The sequence below is a fragment of the Oryzias latipes genome, chromosome 18 (genome assembly GCF_002234675.1).
Source record: "Oryzias latipes chromosome 18, ASM223467v1".
NCBI classification, from domain to species: Eukaryota; Metazoa; Chordata; class Actinopteri; order Beloniformes; family Adrianichthyidae; genus Oryzias; species Oryzias latipes.
In genome coordinates, this window is record NC_019876.2 from 20,202,288 (window position 1) to 20,217,340 (window position 15,053).

A 15,053-nucleotide genomic window follows, 5' to 3' on the forward strand; every position below is an offset into this window, starting at 1 on the left:
AAATAAATAAGCAACACAAAATTCACAATTCAATCTTTTGTTTAATCTCCAGAAGGTTGCACTGACTTTGTCTTTGTTATACACTGACAGTAGAACACCAAAAAAAACACCTCGCAATATACAAAGTCGTGCAACATCTAGTCTGGCTCCCAGTCTTGATATGCTGTTCTGATGAGAGATTGGGGGGGCATTCGCAGTTGTTTATTGAATATGTTTGGCATCAGCAGAGTTCAGCAGGCATCTCCCCCTCTGCTTCAGGTAAGTTTTTGGAAGAGATTAGTCCAAAACAAAATCTTTGCACTTTAACCACCCCCCCCCCTTAAAAGAAAAAAAAGTATATATAGCAAAAAATAAAAAAAGGTTTTACAAGACGTTAGAAAGAAAAAATATTGATTATAACATTTTTCAAAATAGGTAAGCACTTATCAAAAATGGCTTTTATGTATGCCAGTTCCTGGGCAACTGTGCAGTCATTTCCTGGTTAAATGAAAAAGCAATGCATTAAAGATTAACTTAAATAATGACTTTGCACAGACTGAACATTACTCTTGTTTAAACAACTCATTCAAAGTGAATAAATAACACTCAGGAATTTTAATAAGTTGCCTCAAAAGAACAACTTACCTGTGTGGTTTAAGAGTACCTTTTCTGCTGCCAAGACATCTTTCTACACTGAAGTGAGCCATCACATGTACATAGGAGCAATTTTGAACAACACTTGCTTCCGTACCCCTTAATATTGAGCATTCTTTTATGTTTGCATACATTAAATATTACCAATACTTTTATCTCTATACATTTTTCATAAATAGTGTCATTGTTAAAAAAAAGTATTTTATAAACACTCCAAATCTAAAACGTACCGACGCACTCACAGAAACAACTCTCCCTGCCCCTTTAAGTTTGCTTCTTTGTAAAGTGCAAGGCAAGATACAAGTACAGTAAACTTTGAAATGTATGCACATAACAGCTTTTGCTTGTAAAGCGCATCAGAAGTTTGCAAACTCCCAGAGATGCTCCATTTGAAATCCAAACTACAGACTTGGCACAAAACCACTAAAGCCTCAAAGGTGAAGAGCGTATAGCTGGCACACTATGGATACAGAAGCACAATCCTACCACAGTTGAACATCTACAACGACTACATCCCATAAAGGGTTAGTCTGACGAAGGAGGAGGAAACAAACAAAATGACTCCTCTAAAAAAAAAAAAATTTGTTCCCTTATTGGAAATAAGAGCAGCACAGATACAATCCTTCACCAATTTTTTTTGTCCAGTTTACAGAGGCGATAATCAAGCTTGACTTCACTATAATTTTTAATTTTGCTTGTTGATTTTAGCTTAGCAAACATAAAAAATAAAGTTACATGGTGGTTCATTTTTTTAAACACTTTCTTTGAAAATGTTTTTGCCCTGCAAATGATTTTACAGAACTTGCAACTAAACTCACTTTTCTGCATAAATTGGTCCTTTTCCGTCTTTCACCAGGTAAACATTATATATATATATATATATATATATATATATATATATATATATATATATATATATATATATATATATATATATATATATATATATATATATATATATATATATATATATATATATATATATATATATATATATATATATATATATATATATATATATATAACCAGAACAACCAGAACAACAACTAAAATTCAAAACTTTGAGGCAATTTCCACTGTACAGTAAAGGAAGGCTGTGTTTGCACGTGGGACACGGAGGCCAGAATTCACTGGCTGCGACCACGCATTTCCTTGCTAAGAAATTATTAAAAGGAGGAAGCAGCAAAACCAGCACAACTTTAGAGACTGCCATCAGAAAAATAAGGCATACAAAATATATATTTATTTCTATTTTTGAAATAGTTAATTTGAACCACAGACAAGGCAAAAGTCAATTATATAGTAACTTGTAAATTACAATCATAGTAGTAAAAATAATACACTTGAAAGCTGTATTTTTTTTAAATTACTCTTTGATGCTTCCTCCTTTTGAATACATCTAGACACTGCAAAAATAAATCAGACATTTAATCTGATACTGTACTGTAAAATAAGTCACGATTCCAAAAGAGAAATGCACAGAGAGAAGAGTTTTAACTCCCAAATAAGTCACATTTTTAAACTGTATGATGTTTGCTTAAGTATTGGAGGCAGATCATTTCAAGAGATGACAGGGGAGGGGGTCAATTCTTGATAAGAGGATTTCTGGCACTTGCCATCATGTTTGCAGCACTGCTGCAAAGCATCTAACCAACACAAGTCACCACAGCTGAATAAGAACCACTTTAGGATCACAACAATAAAGCATTGTAAAATCATATGGAACATGATTGGTATTCACAGGTTAATACAAGTCCACACAAGTACATTCCTCTGTATATATTTTTTGCAACATTTACGATATTCTGCAGTTGAATAGACAATGACCTCCTCAATTTGTTCATTTTGTTGATTTGTTGCAGACGAAGATTCTGTTAGAAGCAACGTAAGCGATATATGCAGTCCAAAGGCTATGCAGAAGTTCAGGAGAAACCATAATCCAAAGACTGTAAGAAATTCAGACAGAACAAAGAAAATGGCTGCCATGGCATGCAAGGAGAGCACCACATAAATGTTTTTGTTTTTCTTTTCTCAACGCCTGCCTGCGTTGTCTGCCACACCCAAAAGAACAGGGTTCCAGCAGTGGAGGAATGCAAAGCAATGACAGACACCTTGAAAAAACTATTCAAGAATCAGAAAAAAGCCTTCTCTGGCACATCTGCAAAAATGGATAACAAAAAACTAAAACAGGAAAAAATTGGGAAAATGTTCACTCCTTTTTAGCAAATCCACATGGCCAAGTGAAAGGAGAACAGAAGCAGTGCTCCTTCCTCCCTGGATGTTGGAGCAAAAAGAAAAAGAAGACATCTCAGGACTTCAGTTGACTGAGGAATCTGCTTCAGCAGCTACGCCTTTCATATCCCACAATCCTGCAAGACAGACATAGTAATGAATATTAAATATGTCGGTAAGAAAATCTTTGCTGGATTAAAAATCAAGCCATAATCCCGATATGGGCTGACTCTGAAACAATTCAATGTGACACAAAACTGCTGAATTTCCCATTTAATCTTTTTAATTTAATTTTATTTTTTTAACTGAAAAGGAAAGGAGGGAAGAAGAGAGAGAGATGTTAGAGAGGGGGGTAGTAGGGTGACCATAGGGGGGGGGGGGGGGCATGAAGCAGCATAAAGCAACAAGTTGCTGGATGTTTATCAATACGGTCAGGTTCAGAAGTAATACAAATCCAGAAGGGGCGGGGCCTGTCCACAGACACACACTCAAATGTTATAAACACACCTGTTGGCTGCAAAAATGTCCACATGTCAACATGCACACAATACCGATAGTGTTCACACACGCATACTTATGCCCTTCAAACCAACTAGTGTGAAATATTTCATTCAATCACGCAAAGTGTTTGTGCAAAGGTGAGCTAACACCTGTGCTCAGGTGAGTGTATATGTTTTTCTAAAATGGATGGATGAATTTCCTATTTAAAATTTGAATTTACAGTAGTTAACTTTGTACGCATTGCATGTATATTTTGGACAAAGTTTATCTACAGGTTGTAAATAATACAGTTATTCGTTTATCATGAGAGGTTACGTTTAAAAAAAAATAGCCCACAATAGGTGAAATCAACAAAGTAGGATTATAGATTTTTTAAGGCAGTAAAACTCCTCACAAGACATTTTATACAACACCTTTCTTAGACAGACATATATATTTTCACACTTTTCTCTCTTGTTTAAACATTCAAAGTTCAAGCCTTCAAACCTACAAAAATAGGTCCAGTATTATAGAATTTTTCTGCATAAATTCTATAATACGACCAATTTTAATTGCACCTTTTTAGGACACACACACATGCAACACAGCGGAAGGGGGTTGGTCACGTTGTTCCCCGTCTCCGGCCCCCCAAACTGGGTCAGGCAGGCCGGGGGGTGGTGCTGGGGCATTAGTGGTATCCTGGTGGTTCATGCACCCCTGACCTTGCAGATCTTTGCAAGCAGTGAGGGCGTCCACAACATCTCAGCTTGGTGAACCGTATCCCCCAAGTAGCGGGTAGGGCCCTTTTTCTAGGCACAGCAGGGCACCCAAATATTTCCATCGTTGCTCACAGCAACTGCAGCCTGGTCCTCGGGCTCACTGTCCCCTGGCCCTGTCTGGAGCCTCTGCTGGTGTCTGTCTTCCCAGTCGGGTGGTCGGTTTCTGCCTGCTTTGTCCTCGGTGGGGCTGGTGGGCAGTGCGGGATGGCCATGGGGGGTCCAAGCCTGCCTTTGTGGATGGGGGCTCAGGACTCAAGGGTGGTGGCGTGCCTTTCATCTGGCCGCCGGTTTAGGTCTTGTGCGTTTGGGGCATTGGGTCTGGGACCAGAACGCCTTGGGGTGGGGCAGGTCCGTGCTATGGCGGGGGCACCAGGTCTGTGCTTTTTGTTCCTTATCACTTCGGCCGGGGGGGCTGTCCTCTGGCTCAGTGGTGGGGATCTGGTGCATGTGAGGGTGGTTGTTCCAAAGTCTTTGTCTGACGGGGGGGACTCTTGGGCGCCTGGATCGGCTGGGCTGCTGCGCTGTCTACAGCTGTCTCTGGGGTGTGGGGTGTAAGGTGCCAGGCCTCCTGCCTTTGCTAGAGCATTCAATGTGATCAAGGTACACTCTAAGAAGCACACCACCTTCATTCAGCCCATCTGCTTATTCACTTTTGCACAATTATGGGCATGGGTGTTGTTATAACACCCCTGTCTGTATGGCTGTCTTCCACACAGTGCGCCCTGTGAGATAAGTCTTCTATATATGAATATACTTGAGACCTGTAAGTGGTTGGCTGCATGCTATTTGTTGGTTTGTATTGGTGTGTATGTGAGAACTAAGTCATGCAATATAATTGATACTCTTATGTTGACTCTGTAGTATCGACTGCTCCCCTACCCCCTCTATCTCCCCCATCTTAACCTCTTACCCCCATCTCTAACATCCCACTCTCTCTCCCTTGTCTTTTTTCCTGTCCAGTCTAACAAGCAATGCATACAAAAATTATTATTATAAAAAAGTGTTTATTCAACTCATTAACAAAGTTTGACTTAGCTGTCTTTTTTTTCCCTCAATGTCCCTTTTAGTCAGAACTCTATATTCTTTTTTTTTTTTTTAAAGAAATTAAGAAGATTTTTATTTTCTTATACCAGAGGGCCACAATAGAGGGGAACATGAGTCACATGTGAACCACAGAGCTTCAGGTTGCAGACTCCTGATGTAGTGAGTGATTTGATTTAGACTGCTGCATTTGCCTAAATTAACCATCATAATAAAACACATTTCCTTGATAGAGAATCTTTTCCCCTTTCTTAGGACTTCATGTGGCACACTCAGCTCCTGTTGAATTTCAAGCCATAAAACAGGAAAGTGACCTTATGGTCATATTTTCTGAGCCTGCTTCTGCAAACCTGTAGATGTCTACGTATCAATTCTTTGATCCTTGGAGGGAATCCTTTATGATGTTCTTACCTGATAAAGAACTGTTAGACTTCTGCTTGTGCAGCTTCTCTTTCTCCTTCTTTACTTTGGGTATGATCTTTAGCTTCATACTACTGCTGCTCTTACTGCTCCTCACAGATTCCTAAAATGCCGAGAGAAATTTTGGATGTACGCAAAGAAAATGTCAAAATAAGAGTTCAAATGAGCTCTGCCCACCTCTTCCGAGCACTGCATGAGCGGACAGATCCAATGGATGTCATCCAACTTGTGGAGCTCGGCACTGAGGCTATTCAGAGTGGAGCGAAGCTCTTCTTCCTCTGGAGAATCCGCCTGTAGAAATGAGAAATGTTTCTAATTAACTTGTATATATTTAAGAACTGTGTCAATACTTTATTTACACATGCAGCTTGTGTAAATAACTTGATTAATATTTTTTCCTGTGTTTATCAAGCATGAACATGCATCTTTTTTTTACAAATTTACTCAATTTTCTTTTTATTGTTTGTTTTATAAGCTTAGGAAAAGCAGAAGCAGGACAAAAGTAAGCTAATGTTAAGTAAATCTTTCAGTGAAAAAGTGCACTTTCATGCAAAGCTTTCTAAAACAAACTGCCTGAAGTAAAATGTCAGACAAAGAAACTAAAACGTAAGAAGATACAGATGCAGGAAACAAAGATCAGCAGAGGAGACGATTAGAAGCTGCAGATTTGTACCAGTAGTTCTCCATCGAGGAGCATCCTGGTCTCAGCCTGAAGGACTTTACTGCTGTTGACTATTTCCACGGCAGTGCTCCGACTCAGGCACTAACACAAATAATGTTTTGTTACATGTACAGTCATTAACAAAATATCAACAACCAATTATTTTCATTGTCATCGTGTCCGCAAACATGCTCATGTAAGACACGGTCAAATAAGCAAAGTTTAAAGCTGTGAGATTGTCATTTTTTTAAATTTTCATTTGACTTTAAGGGTGTATTCGGACTGTACAAATTTTGTTCCCTTAACCCCAGGGGTGTCAAACTCATTTTGGTTCGGGGGCCACATTCAGCCCGTCTGATCTCAAGTGGGCCAGACCGTAACATAAAAGCGAAATAACAGCTTTGTTTGAGTTTTTTTTACTCAATTTGAAAAAATGCCTCAACCAACATAGTAGCCTAATCACTTGGGACCAATGGATCTCGAATAAAATTAATTTCAATTAAAAAAAAGTTGGTCTATTTAATTTTATACAGACTGAATATTTTACATCTGACACTGAAGCAATCCAGAAACCTTTCTTTATGGTAAGTCTCTTAGTGGTATTGAATGTTATATTCTTTGAGCACTGTGATGTTGATGACATACAAAGCCTTTGGGTTTTACATTCAGCTTCGTGAAAGAAAGAAAAAACTCTGTCCATTTTTCCTGGAATGCTCTTCACTCCACTTGTTTGACAACATTTTGGTCATTAGGGTGTTGCTACTGATCATCCTTATAGCAAAATAACAGCGGTAAGGCTCATAGGGAACCAAAATGCGTCTTACCCAGACACAGAGCTGTTAGGTTTCACTTTTGGCACGTGCAGAGATATGCTGTTTCAACTGTTTTGCCTTTCCTTTGCTCCCCCTAGTGGCGGAATTGCGCATTTCGGTTATTTCTTTAAAAAATCATAACTCGCCACAGGAATGGACTAAAAACTTGCTTTCTTTTTTAATCATCCTTAACCCTGCTTTAACCCTTGTGCTATCTTATGTCCCCACCCTTGCATTGACCGCCCTGCAGGACGCATCCACTGTACCAAAGCAGCAGTAAAAAGTGTTGTGCCTGACGTTGATACAGGCGTTTAAAATCGGTCAGCAAAATATAAATATTGAAAGAACTACCCCAAGAAGGACTGCAAAGCACAGGACTTCCATAATTTCTGTCACCAGCTGCTTTACTGCACCCAATGAGTGAAGAGATTTTTATTAATGTGGTTTTGTTTACTAGCTTTGGTTCGAATCAGGAAAGGCCACTGAATACAGACCAAACAAAAAGTTCAGAACTTGATCTGGACCAAATTAAATGGACTGGGTCCGGAACAAACAGTTTTCTCAGTCTGAATACACCCTAATATTCAGAGTTTAAGTGTACACAAAATATAAACATTTTGATAATTGGTCTGTTTTTTTTTTCTTTTCACTAACTTAATCAATTTTTTCACTTTTCTGATTGTCTTTCCTCCTTTCCTCGACATCTTACCTCAGGACTTGATAGCTTGGCCTCTGTTAGCACCAGAGCTGTGGCATTGACAGCATGAGCAAGTTCCTGCTCCACCAGCTTGTGAGTTTTGGCTGAATCGCGGATTCTTGAAGAAAAAAAATACATAAATAACCCACGAGGATTGAGGAAGTCGGGCTGTCTTTGCCACGAATACATAACACGAGGATTATGTGTGTTATTTTTAAAAGAGGTTTTTCACCAAACAGAAAAATGTCTTATTTGACTCACATTCTACAGTCTTAATTCCACCTTTTTACTTTTACTATAACTGTTAACCATGGTGCTGGTTTGAAGCATTTATAATAATATGATAACATGATAAAGCCCCTTTAATTGAATTACTTTCAACACATTCAGCACAATCCAAATGAGGAGTGACCTAAGGAAATGAGTAAATGTAAATTCTTACGCACTTGTTAATGAGTGTGTCGGCGATGATGCCAAGCTGCTGCACCTGAGCACACTCTTCCTCGGTAAGGTACTCCATGGACTGCTGGGAGTTTAGGCGCGGTCTTGCTGCCCGGTAGCTGTCAATCTTTCTCTTGTCCTCCCACGACTTCAGCGTGCTCTCAAACGCCTGCATGCACAAAAAGGCTGAGCATTCAGACATTCTGTCACTTACTTTCAAAAACCAGAAAAGCAAAATGAATAAGATTGCACTAAAAAAATCTAAACAGATTCCTTAAAAGGGAATTGAAAATTGAAAGGTTTTCATGCATTTAAGGATCAAGGAAGGCGGGGTTCAGCAAAACTATCGTTATTTGACATTCTGCACACTGTACTTAAAAAGGTAAAAAAATCTGAGCCAACGGTTTTCACTAGCTGCAACTGTGAAGGAGGGAAACCATGGATCAACAGCCCAAAACTGCTGGGTCAGGACAGCTCTCAAAGGTCTAAGCAGTATGAGGAAAAGAACACTGGGTAAGGACTTCATTTAAGGAGTCTTGATTGAGTCAACGAGAGGGCAGGGCTCAGCAGAGAGGATTTCCAGCATTTACAATAGCAGAGCTGTTACAAGCATCAGTCTTATTTCCCATAAACTTTACAGCAGACATTTACTCCAAACTCTGACTAGGCAGAGTTCCCCAAAAGTCAACAGATGCTGGAGCTTACCCGGTCTCTAGTCAGCATCTGAGCACGGTTTTTGTGAATGATCTCGACAACACCAGGAGGTTGGATCCAGGCCTCTCCATCCACTTGAACAGGAACACCCTCCTCTCCCAGGATGGTGATCTTCACTTGACGACACTGAAAATGAGACAGAGCAGGAAAGCAGCAGCTGTCAGAGGAGTTTCCCACTGTCATGGCTACAGAGGTCTAACTCAGGGTCAGAAGCTGTACTTTAAAAGAGATGCATGTAGCCCTGCTGACAGACAGCAGGATGACCTAGTTAGTGGATTAGGCAACTACTTCCAGGTAGTTTAATAAGGCTACGTTCACACTGCAGGGCTTAATGCTCAATTCCGATTTCTTTGCAAGGCCGTTCACATTTCCAATTAAATCCAAACTTTTGTGATCTCCTGTGTGACCGTAAATTGACCCAGAAGTGACCCGCATGCCCCGAAGAGCACTCAACAGTGAACAATGTCACTCGTTGTTTGCGGAAGTAGCTAACGTTAACGTTAACATGGGATGTGTATGTGTTGGGGCCGCGCGCTTGTGTGTAAGAGAGAGGAGAGAGGGCGTAGAGCGCCGGAGGGAGTGTGTGTGTGTGTGTGTGTGTGTGGGGGGGGGCAGCGGAAGTGTGTCGGGTGCATTTGTGTTGTGTGTTACGAAGGAAGGAGAACGGTTTTAAAAGAAGACTTCTCCCAGGATAAATGCTATTGACTCTTTATTAACCTGCTCTGGAGAATCCGAGGTTCCGAACGGGTAAGTGAACCCCGGAGGAGGATCCGCCTTCGGCCCTGGAGAAGCCGGTCTCCCCCGCGCTTCTGACCACGGTCGGAAAGGGAGAAAAGTAATCGCGGGAAAGGTTGAACACCACGCTTGGCCATTTCCCTGGAAACTTTTTCAAAAACCGCCTGGTTGCGACATAAGCCCTGGAGTTTGGCCTGAATAGAGCTGTCACCCCAAATATTAATCCAATCGGTGACCTCGCTTCCCTTCCACTGACTGGTCTCAGCAGCATCGTCCGCCATGGTTGATGTTTATGTTCTCACTCCCGCCTACTTCAACGCAGAATTATGACTTTTGTAGCGTATCAATGATGTACGGGTCGGATACATGTGGCCTGGCTGTTCAGACGGGGGTCGCATTTGAAAAGATCGGATCGTTCAGACTGTCATGAAAAGATCAGATACAGGTCGCATGGGGGCAAAAAAAAATTCGGAATTGGGTCCTTTCCGCCTGCAGTGTGAACGTAGCCATCTTTTAAATTTCTGTTATACAGGACAAATATAGCAGAACTGTGTTTAATAGAATGATTTTGTCACTGAGGTCTGATTCTTTGTATGAAATTTCCTGGCAGCTCTGCAGAGCTCTTCATCTCCATGCTTGATTTATACACTGATCTGTGTGACACAAACCACGCAAGCATCATAAATGATCAGCCAGGTATTAGGAACAAAAAAAATAAAAACAACAGTATCGGTAAGTACATGTATGAAAATTTCAAACGTAGTTGATAGAAAATAATGTTTCTTTGGGTTTACAGTTGTTTTTATGAAATAATTTTAATTGCTTGACCTATTTTCATAAAAAAAAATGTAAAAATAACAGACAATGTTAAAATCCCACTCCAATAATCTTTTAATCTTTTTAAATGTATTATTGGTCTTTTAAATATGTTGTTTTTATTCAAAATAAAAAAAACAAAACCTGTTTAGTTTTCTAGAGCAATTTATGCAGGGGCAGGAGTTCATTAGAAATTTACACAGTCTCCCACTAGCTCACGGCCCCTTACTCCCCCAACCTAACATTACTGGTGCAACAAAAGCGATGAGCAATATTTAAGCTCTCCAGACGTACAGTGTTGAGCCAGATGTCAGCTAAGATGAGGAAAACAAAAACGTTGCTCACCCAGCCTATTTTCCATGTAACAAATACGAGCATTTTAAAACAGCATTTTTTCATCTGCTATAATTCACAACGATTTGAATAAAGAAATATTCAGAAATGTAATTTTAAGATAAATTGTCTTTATATATTTGTCCTCCATCATGAGAAAATGCCGCAAAAACATGTTGAACACCGAAAACATGTTTTGTCAGAGTCAAGCTGAGATTTTTTTAAACTGTAGGGAGCAAAGGTGTTTTTACAGCTTTTGTTTAACATTTCCCTTCTAATGCACACTACCTCACAAATGTGTTTGGCATTCCAAGCTGATAGTAAAAAAATACAAAGCAGTACATTTCTAGTGGCACATTACCTGTGCAATGCGATGGTGCTGCAGGTTAATGACTCTGGACATCGCCATCTGCATGCTCCCGAACACCGCCACCACCTCCAGCTTCTTATCATCAAATGATGGTGCTCCAAAGTTCTGTAATACAAGGAAAACTCTCAGACTGAGTTTCAACCAGTGACACTGTGGGATAAAGAAGGTTTTTTTTTTCTTGTGGAACTCTGTTGCACAGCACTCACATTATCCTCCTTGGTGCCTCCCCAGAAATTAATTCCCCCTGCATAACTGGGAATGTTGAGAACAGCCAAGCCCTGCAGACTCGGCAGAGACATGGGAATCCCGTCACACTGCAGAAGCAAAAGAAAATCAACTCAGGATCTTGCAATAAATCGGCTTATAACAGCTGAAGAGGCCTTTTATTTTATTTTTTAAACATTTGCTTTAAATAACTGAAATAAGTGTGTCTGACCTCCAGCTGAACTCTTTGCTCCAGATTTTTGTAAGTCTTCTGAACAAGTTCTTTGGTCCCCAGGACTCCATACCACATCATATTCTTAGTGCGACTACTGCAGACAGAAACGGGAGGAAGCGATGAGTCACATCTGATCCTATTTTTTAAAACATTATGTCAATAATTACAGTAGACTGAATTCAGGTGCTCACAGTCTTGTAATTTGTGGAGGGTTTTTGTGTGTGTTATATTTGACATGCTGCTTTCTTGCTTTTCCTGAAAGGGCTACAAGAAATTATCTTTTTACGGTGGCCCAGAAGGGTCACAACACAACACATTAACTTACCACACAACACATTAACTCACAACACAACACAATAACTTACCTCACAACACATTAACTCACAACACAACACAATAACTTACCTCACAACACATTAACTCACAACACAACACAATAACTTACCTCACAACACATTAACTCACAACACAACACACTAACAAACCCCACAACACATTAACTCACAACACCACACTATAACTCACAACACCACACAATAACTCACAACACCACAATATAACTCCCAACACCACACAATAACTCACAACACAATACTATAACTCACAACACAACACAATAACTCACAACACAACACATTAACTCACAACACCACACTATAACTCACAACACCACACAATAACTCACAACACAACACACTAACTCACAACACAACACACTAACATACCCCACAACACATTAACTCACAACACCACACTATAACTCACAACACCACACAATAACTCACAAGACAACACATGAACTCACAACACCACACAATAACTCACAACACAACACATGAACTCACAACACAACACATTAACTTACCACACAACACATTAACTCACAACACAATAACTCACAACACAACACAATAACTCACAAAACAACACATTAACTCGCCGCAGTGTCAAGCTTTAAAGAACACAATTTCTAAGAGTCGGTCTTGGCGTTCCACACCCCCAACAACAGGTTAGATGACAGAGCCCGGTCCATTAAGCGTCTCTGCCGTTCACGGAGCTTCAGTACATAGAACTCCAACAGCTACACGGCCTAACGTAGTCCGCTATTATATATTCATGAGGGAAAAAAACTAAAACCGCCCAAATTATGCATTTTGACCACAAATTTAGAACCAAAACCGCCCAATCTGGCAACACTGCTGCTAGCTTCTCTTGTAGAAAAAACATGCTCCCTCCACAGCTCACTGTGACGTTACTTTCTATTAGCGTAGTTAGCCGCTCAGCCCAGTGGAAATTTCAGAATAAAAGCACTTCCATTGCAGCTTTACTTCCATTGTGAGTTAATGTGTTGTGTTGTGAGTTATTGTGTTGTGTTGTGAGTTAATGTGTTGTGTTGTGAGTTATTGTGTTGTTTTGTGAGTTATTGTGTTGTGAGTTAATGTGTTTTGTTGTGACAATTTCTGAACTGTGAGTTATTTATATGAACAGGATCTTTACATTCAGGCCTTTGAGGAACGGAAATGTGCTTTTTTTAATACCAAAGGAGACTTTTAAATGAATAAAAAGCACTGATGGAATTGCAGCCCCCATCAGAAGACAGTCTCGAGAACAAACTTTTTTAAATAAACATTTTTTTATTCTTAAAAATTTCAGATTTTTAAGTCTTTACTTATACTTAGATGTACAACATCTCAAGTTATCCCTAGTATGTTGCTCTGTATCACACACAGGATCTGGACACACCTCCTTTTCAAACATTTGGCCAGCAGTGTGCAAACTAAAGGGTTGTGTGTTTTCATACCTGCATTTCTTTGGGTGCTCATCTCTTTTGTTGTTGAACTCCAAGGAAATTTTGGCATCCAGGCCGATGCCAAAGTAGTTATTCATCACACACTTCTCTGTGCAGTGTCTTTAGAAACAGACAAAATGAATATTAAGGCAGGATTGTTTTAGCATGAAAGTATGGTGGGTTATAATCACCCAAGCTTACACAGAATCCTCGCTGAAGGTGACAGTGCTGATGCATTCAGACTTTTCCAGCACAATAGGGGACGTTGGACTCATACCTCCAGGACCTGGACAGAAAAAAATAGTTTGTGACATTTGTGTCCTGTGGGAAAGAAGCCAATTCGTGTTTTTGAAGCCTGACAAAATTGAATATCCTAAGTCTTAAAGGGATGTTTCCTAGTTTCCCCTGAGTTCAAAGCACAAGCACTCTTACATGAATCTGCCTCCTTCAGCTCGTCGCTGTTCTCTCTCTTGATGGAGGATGAGGACGGCATTCTCTGGACCTGCGTGTGTCTGTTCTGTTCATCCACCACTGGCACAACAGCACAGTCAGTGACACGTACACTGGATGACTTCAAATGAGGGCACGCAGGCTGCAGTCTTACCTTTCTCAGCCTGCTCGATGATCTGTTTCAAAGCTTTCTTTAGGCTGTTTGCCCTGAGCATCAGCTGCTCTTTAGATCGATATGTTTTTTCTTCTGAGTCTGACTCAGCCCCACAGTCATTGGCACTTGAACCACCACCCTCCTGGCTGGGAACTGAACCTGCTGGCACCACCTGAAAGAAAAAAAAACACCCTTTTATACTGTAAGGGACATATTTAATCTTTTATAACCATTTGTATTATTTTTGATGCACACATGAGACCCCCATCTTATTAGCATGATCCGAACTTTCCTTAAAAACTAGGGATGTAACGATTAATCGATTTATACTCCTATGATCCAACCAGATCAACCTGTCTAAGACAAAATCAAATCAATAATCAAATCGATACTGGAAAATACAATTTGGATTGAGACGTGGTTGGTATATTTTGCTATAACGTACAAACGACCAAGGGCATCACAGCAGACAACACACGTGATGGCAGCAAAAAACGATCAATTTATCATTGCAGTCCAATGTGTGGAAACACTGATTTTTGCAAAGACATGTGACCATACAGTGTGTTAGAATGTTCTAGTAATGTTACGTTTGCATAATTTTGATGTGGAGAAACAACAGTGGGCTGAACTTTGTGAAACTAAAATGTGAATAGATTTGCCAATAAGTCTTGTTTACTTTTTTGAATCATATTTAATTTACTCTTGATTATCTTGCAAGAAATACAAGGAATCTGGAAAACGTCACTTGCACTACTTAGTACCCAGGTATTTAGCTCTGTGTCACAACGGTTGTATTTTTGGCTAAAGATGTCCTGGATCGATTTTAGGTAAGTGAATCGGATCTAATCGGATCATTCAAAAGGAACTATAATCAAAAGAAAATCACATTGGCAATCACAAATATTGAATAGAATTGTTTTTTTCAATGAATCGTTACACCCATATTAAAAACACAGAACTTGGTCCATGTTTTCTGCCCTGTAGTTCATCATGATTCCATTAGAGGCAGTAGAAGGGCTTTTAATGCTCATTTTAAATGATTGCTTTCATGAAA

The 15,053-nt window shown here is 39.8% G+C and overlaps 1 protein-coding gene across 3 annotated transcripts in view; it reads right to left on the reverse strand.

The window, feature by feature from the left end:
• Window positions 1–1,840: 1,840 nt before the first annotated feature.
• LOC101165102 (diacylglycerol kinase delta) overlaps window positions 1,841–15,053 on the reverse strand; it is a 91,173-nt gene continuing 77,960 nt past the window's right edge. For 2 of the 3 annotated variants that reach the window (XM_023965923.1, XM_023965924.1), the window contains 14 exons: window positions 13,997–14,168; window positions 13,825–13,923; window positions 13,594–13,678; window positions 13,405–13,512; window positions 11,601–11,697; window positions 11,371–11,478; window positions 11,156–11,269; window positions 8,902–9,036; window positions 8,202–8,365; window positions 7,768–7,873; window positions 6,259–6,348; window positions 5,763–5,876; window positions 5,577–5,688; window positions 1,841–3,002 (listed from right to left, as the gene is read on the reverse strand). In XM_023965923.1, the coding sequence (XP_023821691.1) occupies window positions 2,950–3,002; window positions 5,577–5,688; window positions 5,763–5,876; window positions 6,259–6,348; window positions 7,768–7,873; window positions 8,202–8,365; window positions 8,902–9,036; window positions 11,156–11,269; window positions 11,371–11,478; window positions 11,601–11,697; window positions 13,405–13,512; window positions 13,594–13,678; window positions 13,825–13,923; window positions 13,997–14,168 (1,557 nt within the window). In that variant the 3' untranslated portion in view covers window positions 1,841–2,949. The remainder of the gene's footprint in view (window positions 3,003–5,576; window positions 5,689–5,762; window positions 5,877–6,258; window positions 6,349–7,767; window positions 7,874–8,201; window positions 8,366–8,901; window positions 9,037–11,155; window positions 11,270–11,370; window positions 11,479–11,600; window positions 11,698–13,404; window positions 13,513–13,593; window positions 13,679–13,824; window positions 13,924–13,996; window positions 14,169–15,053) is intronic. The other variant, XM_023965925.1, reaches the window with a different exon arrangement.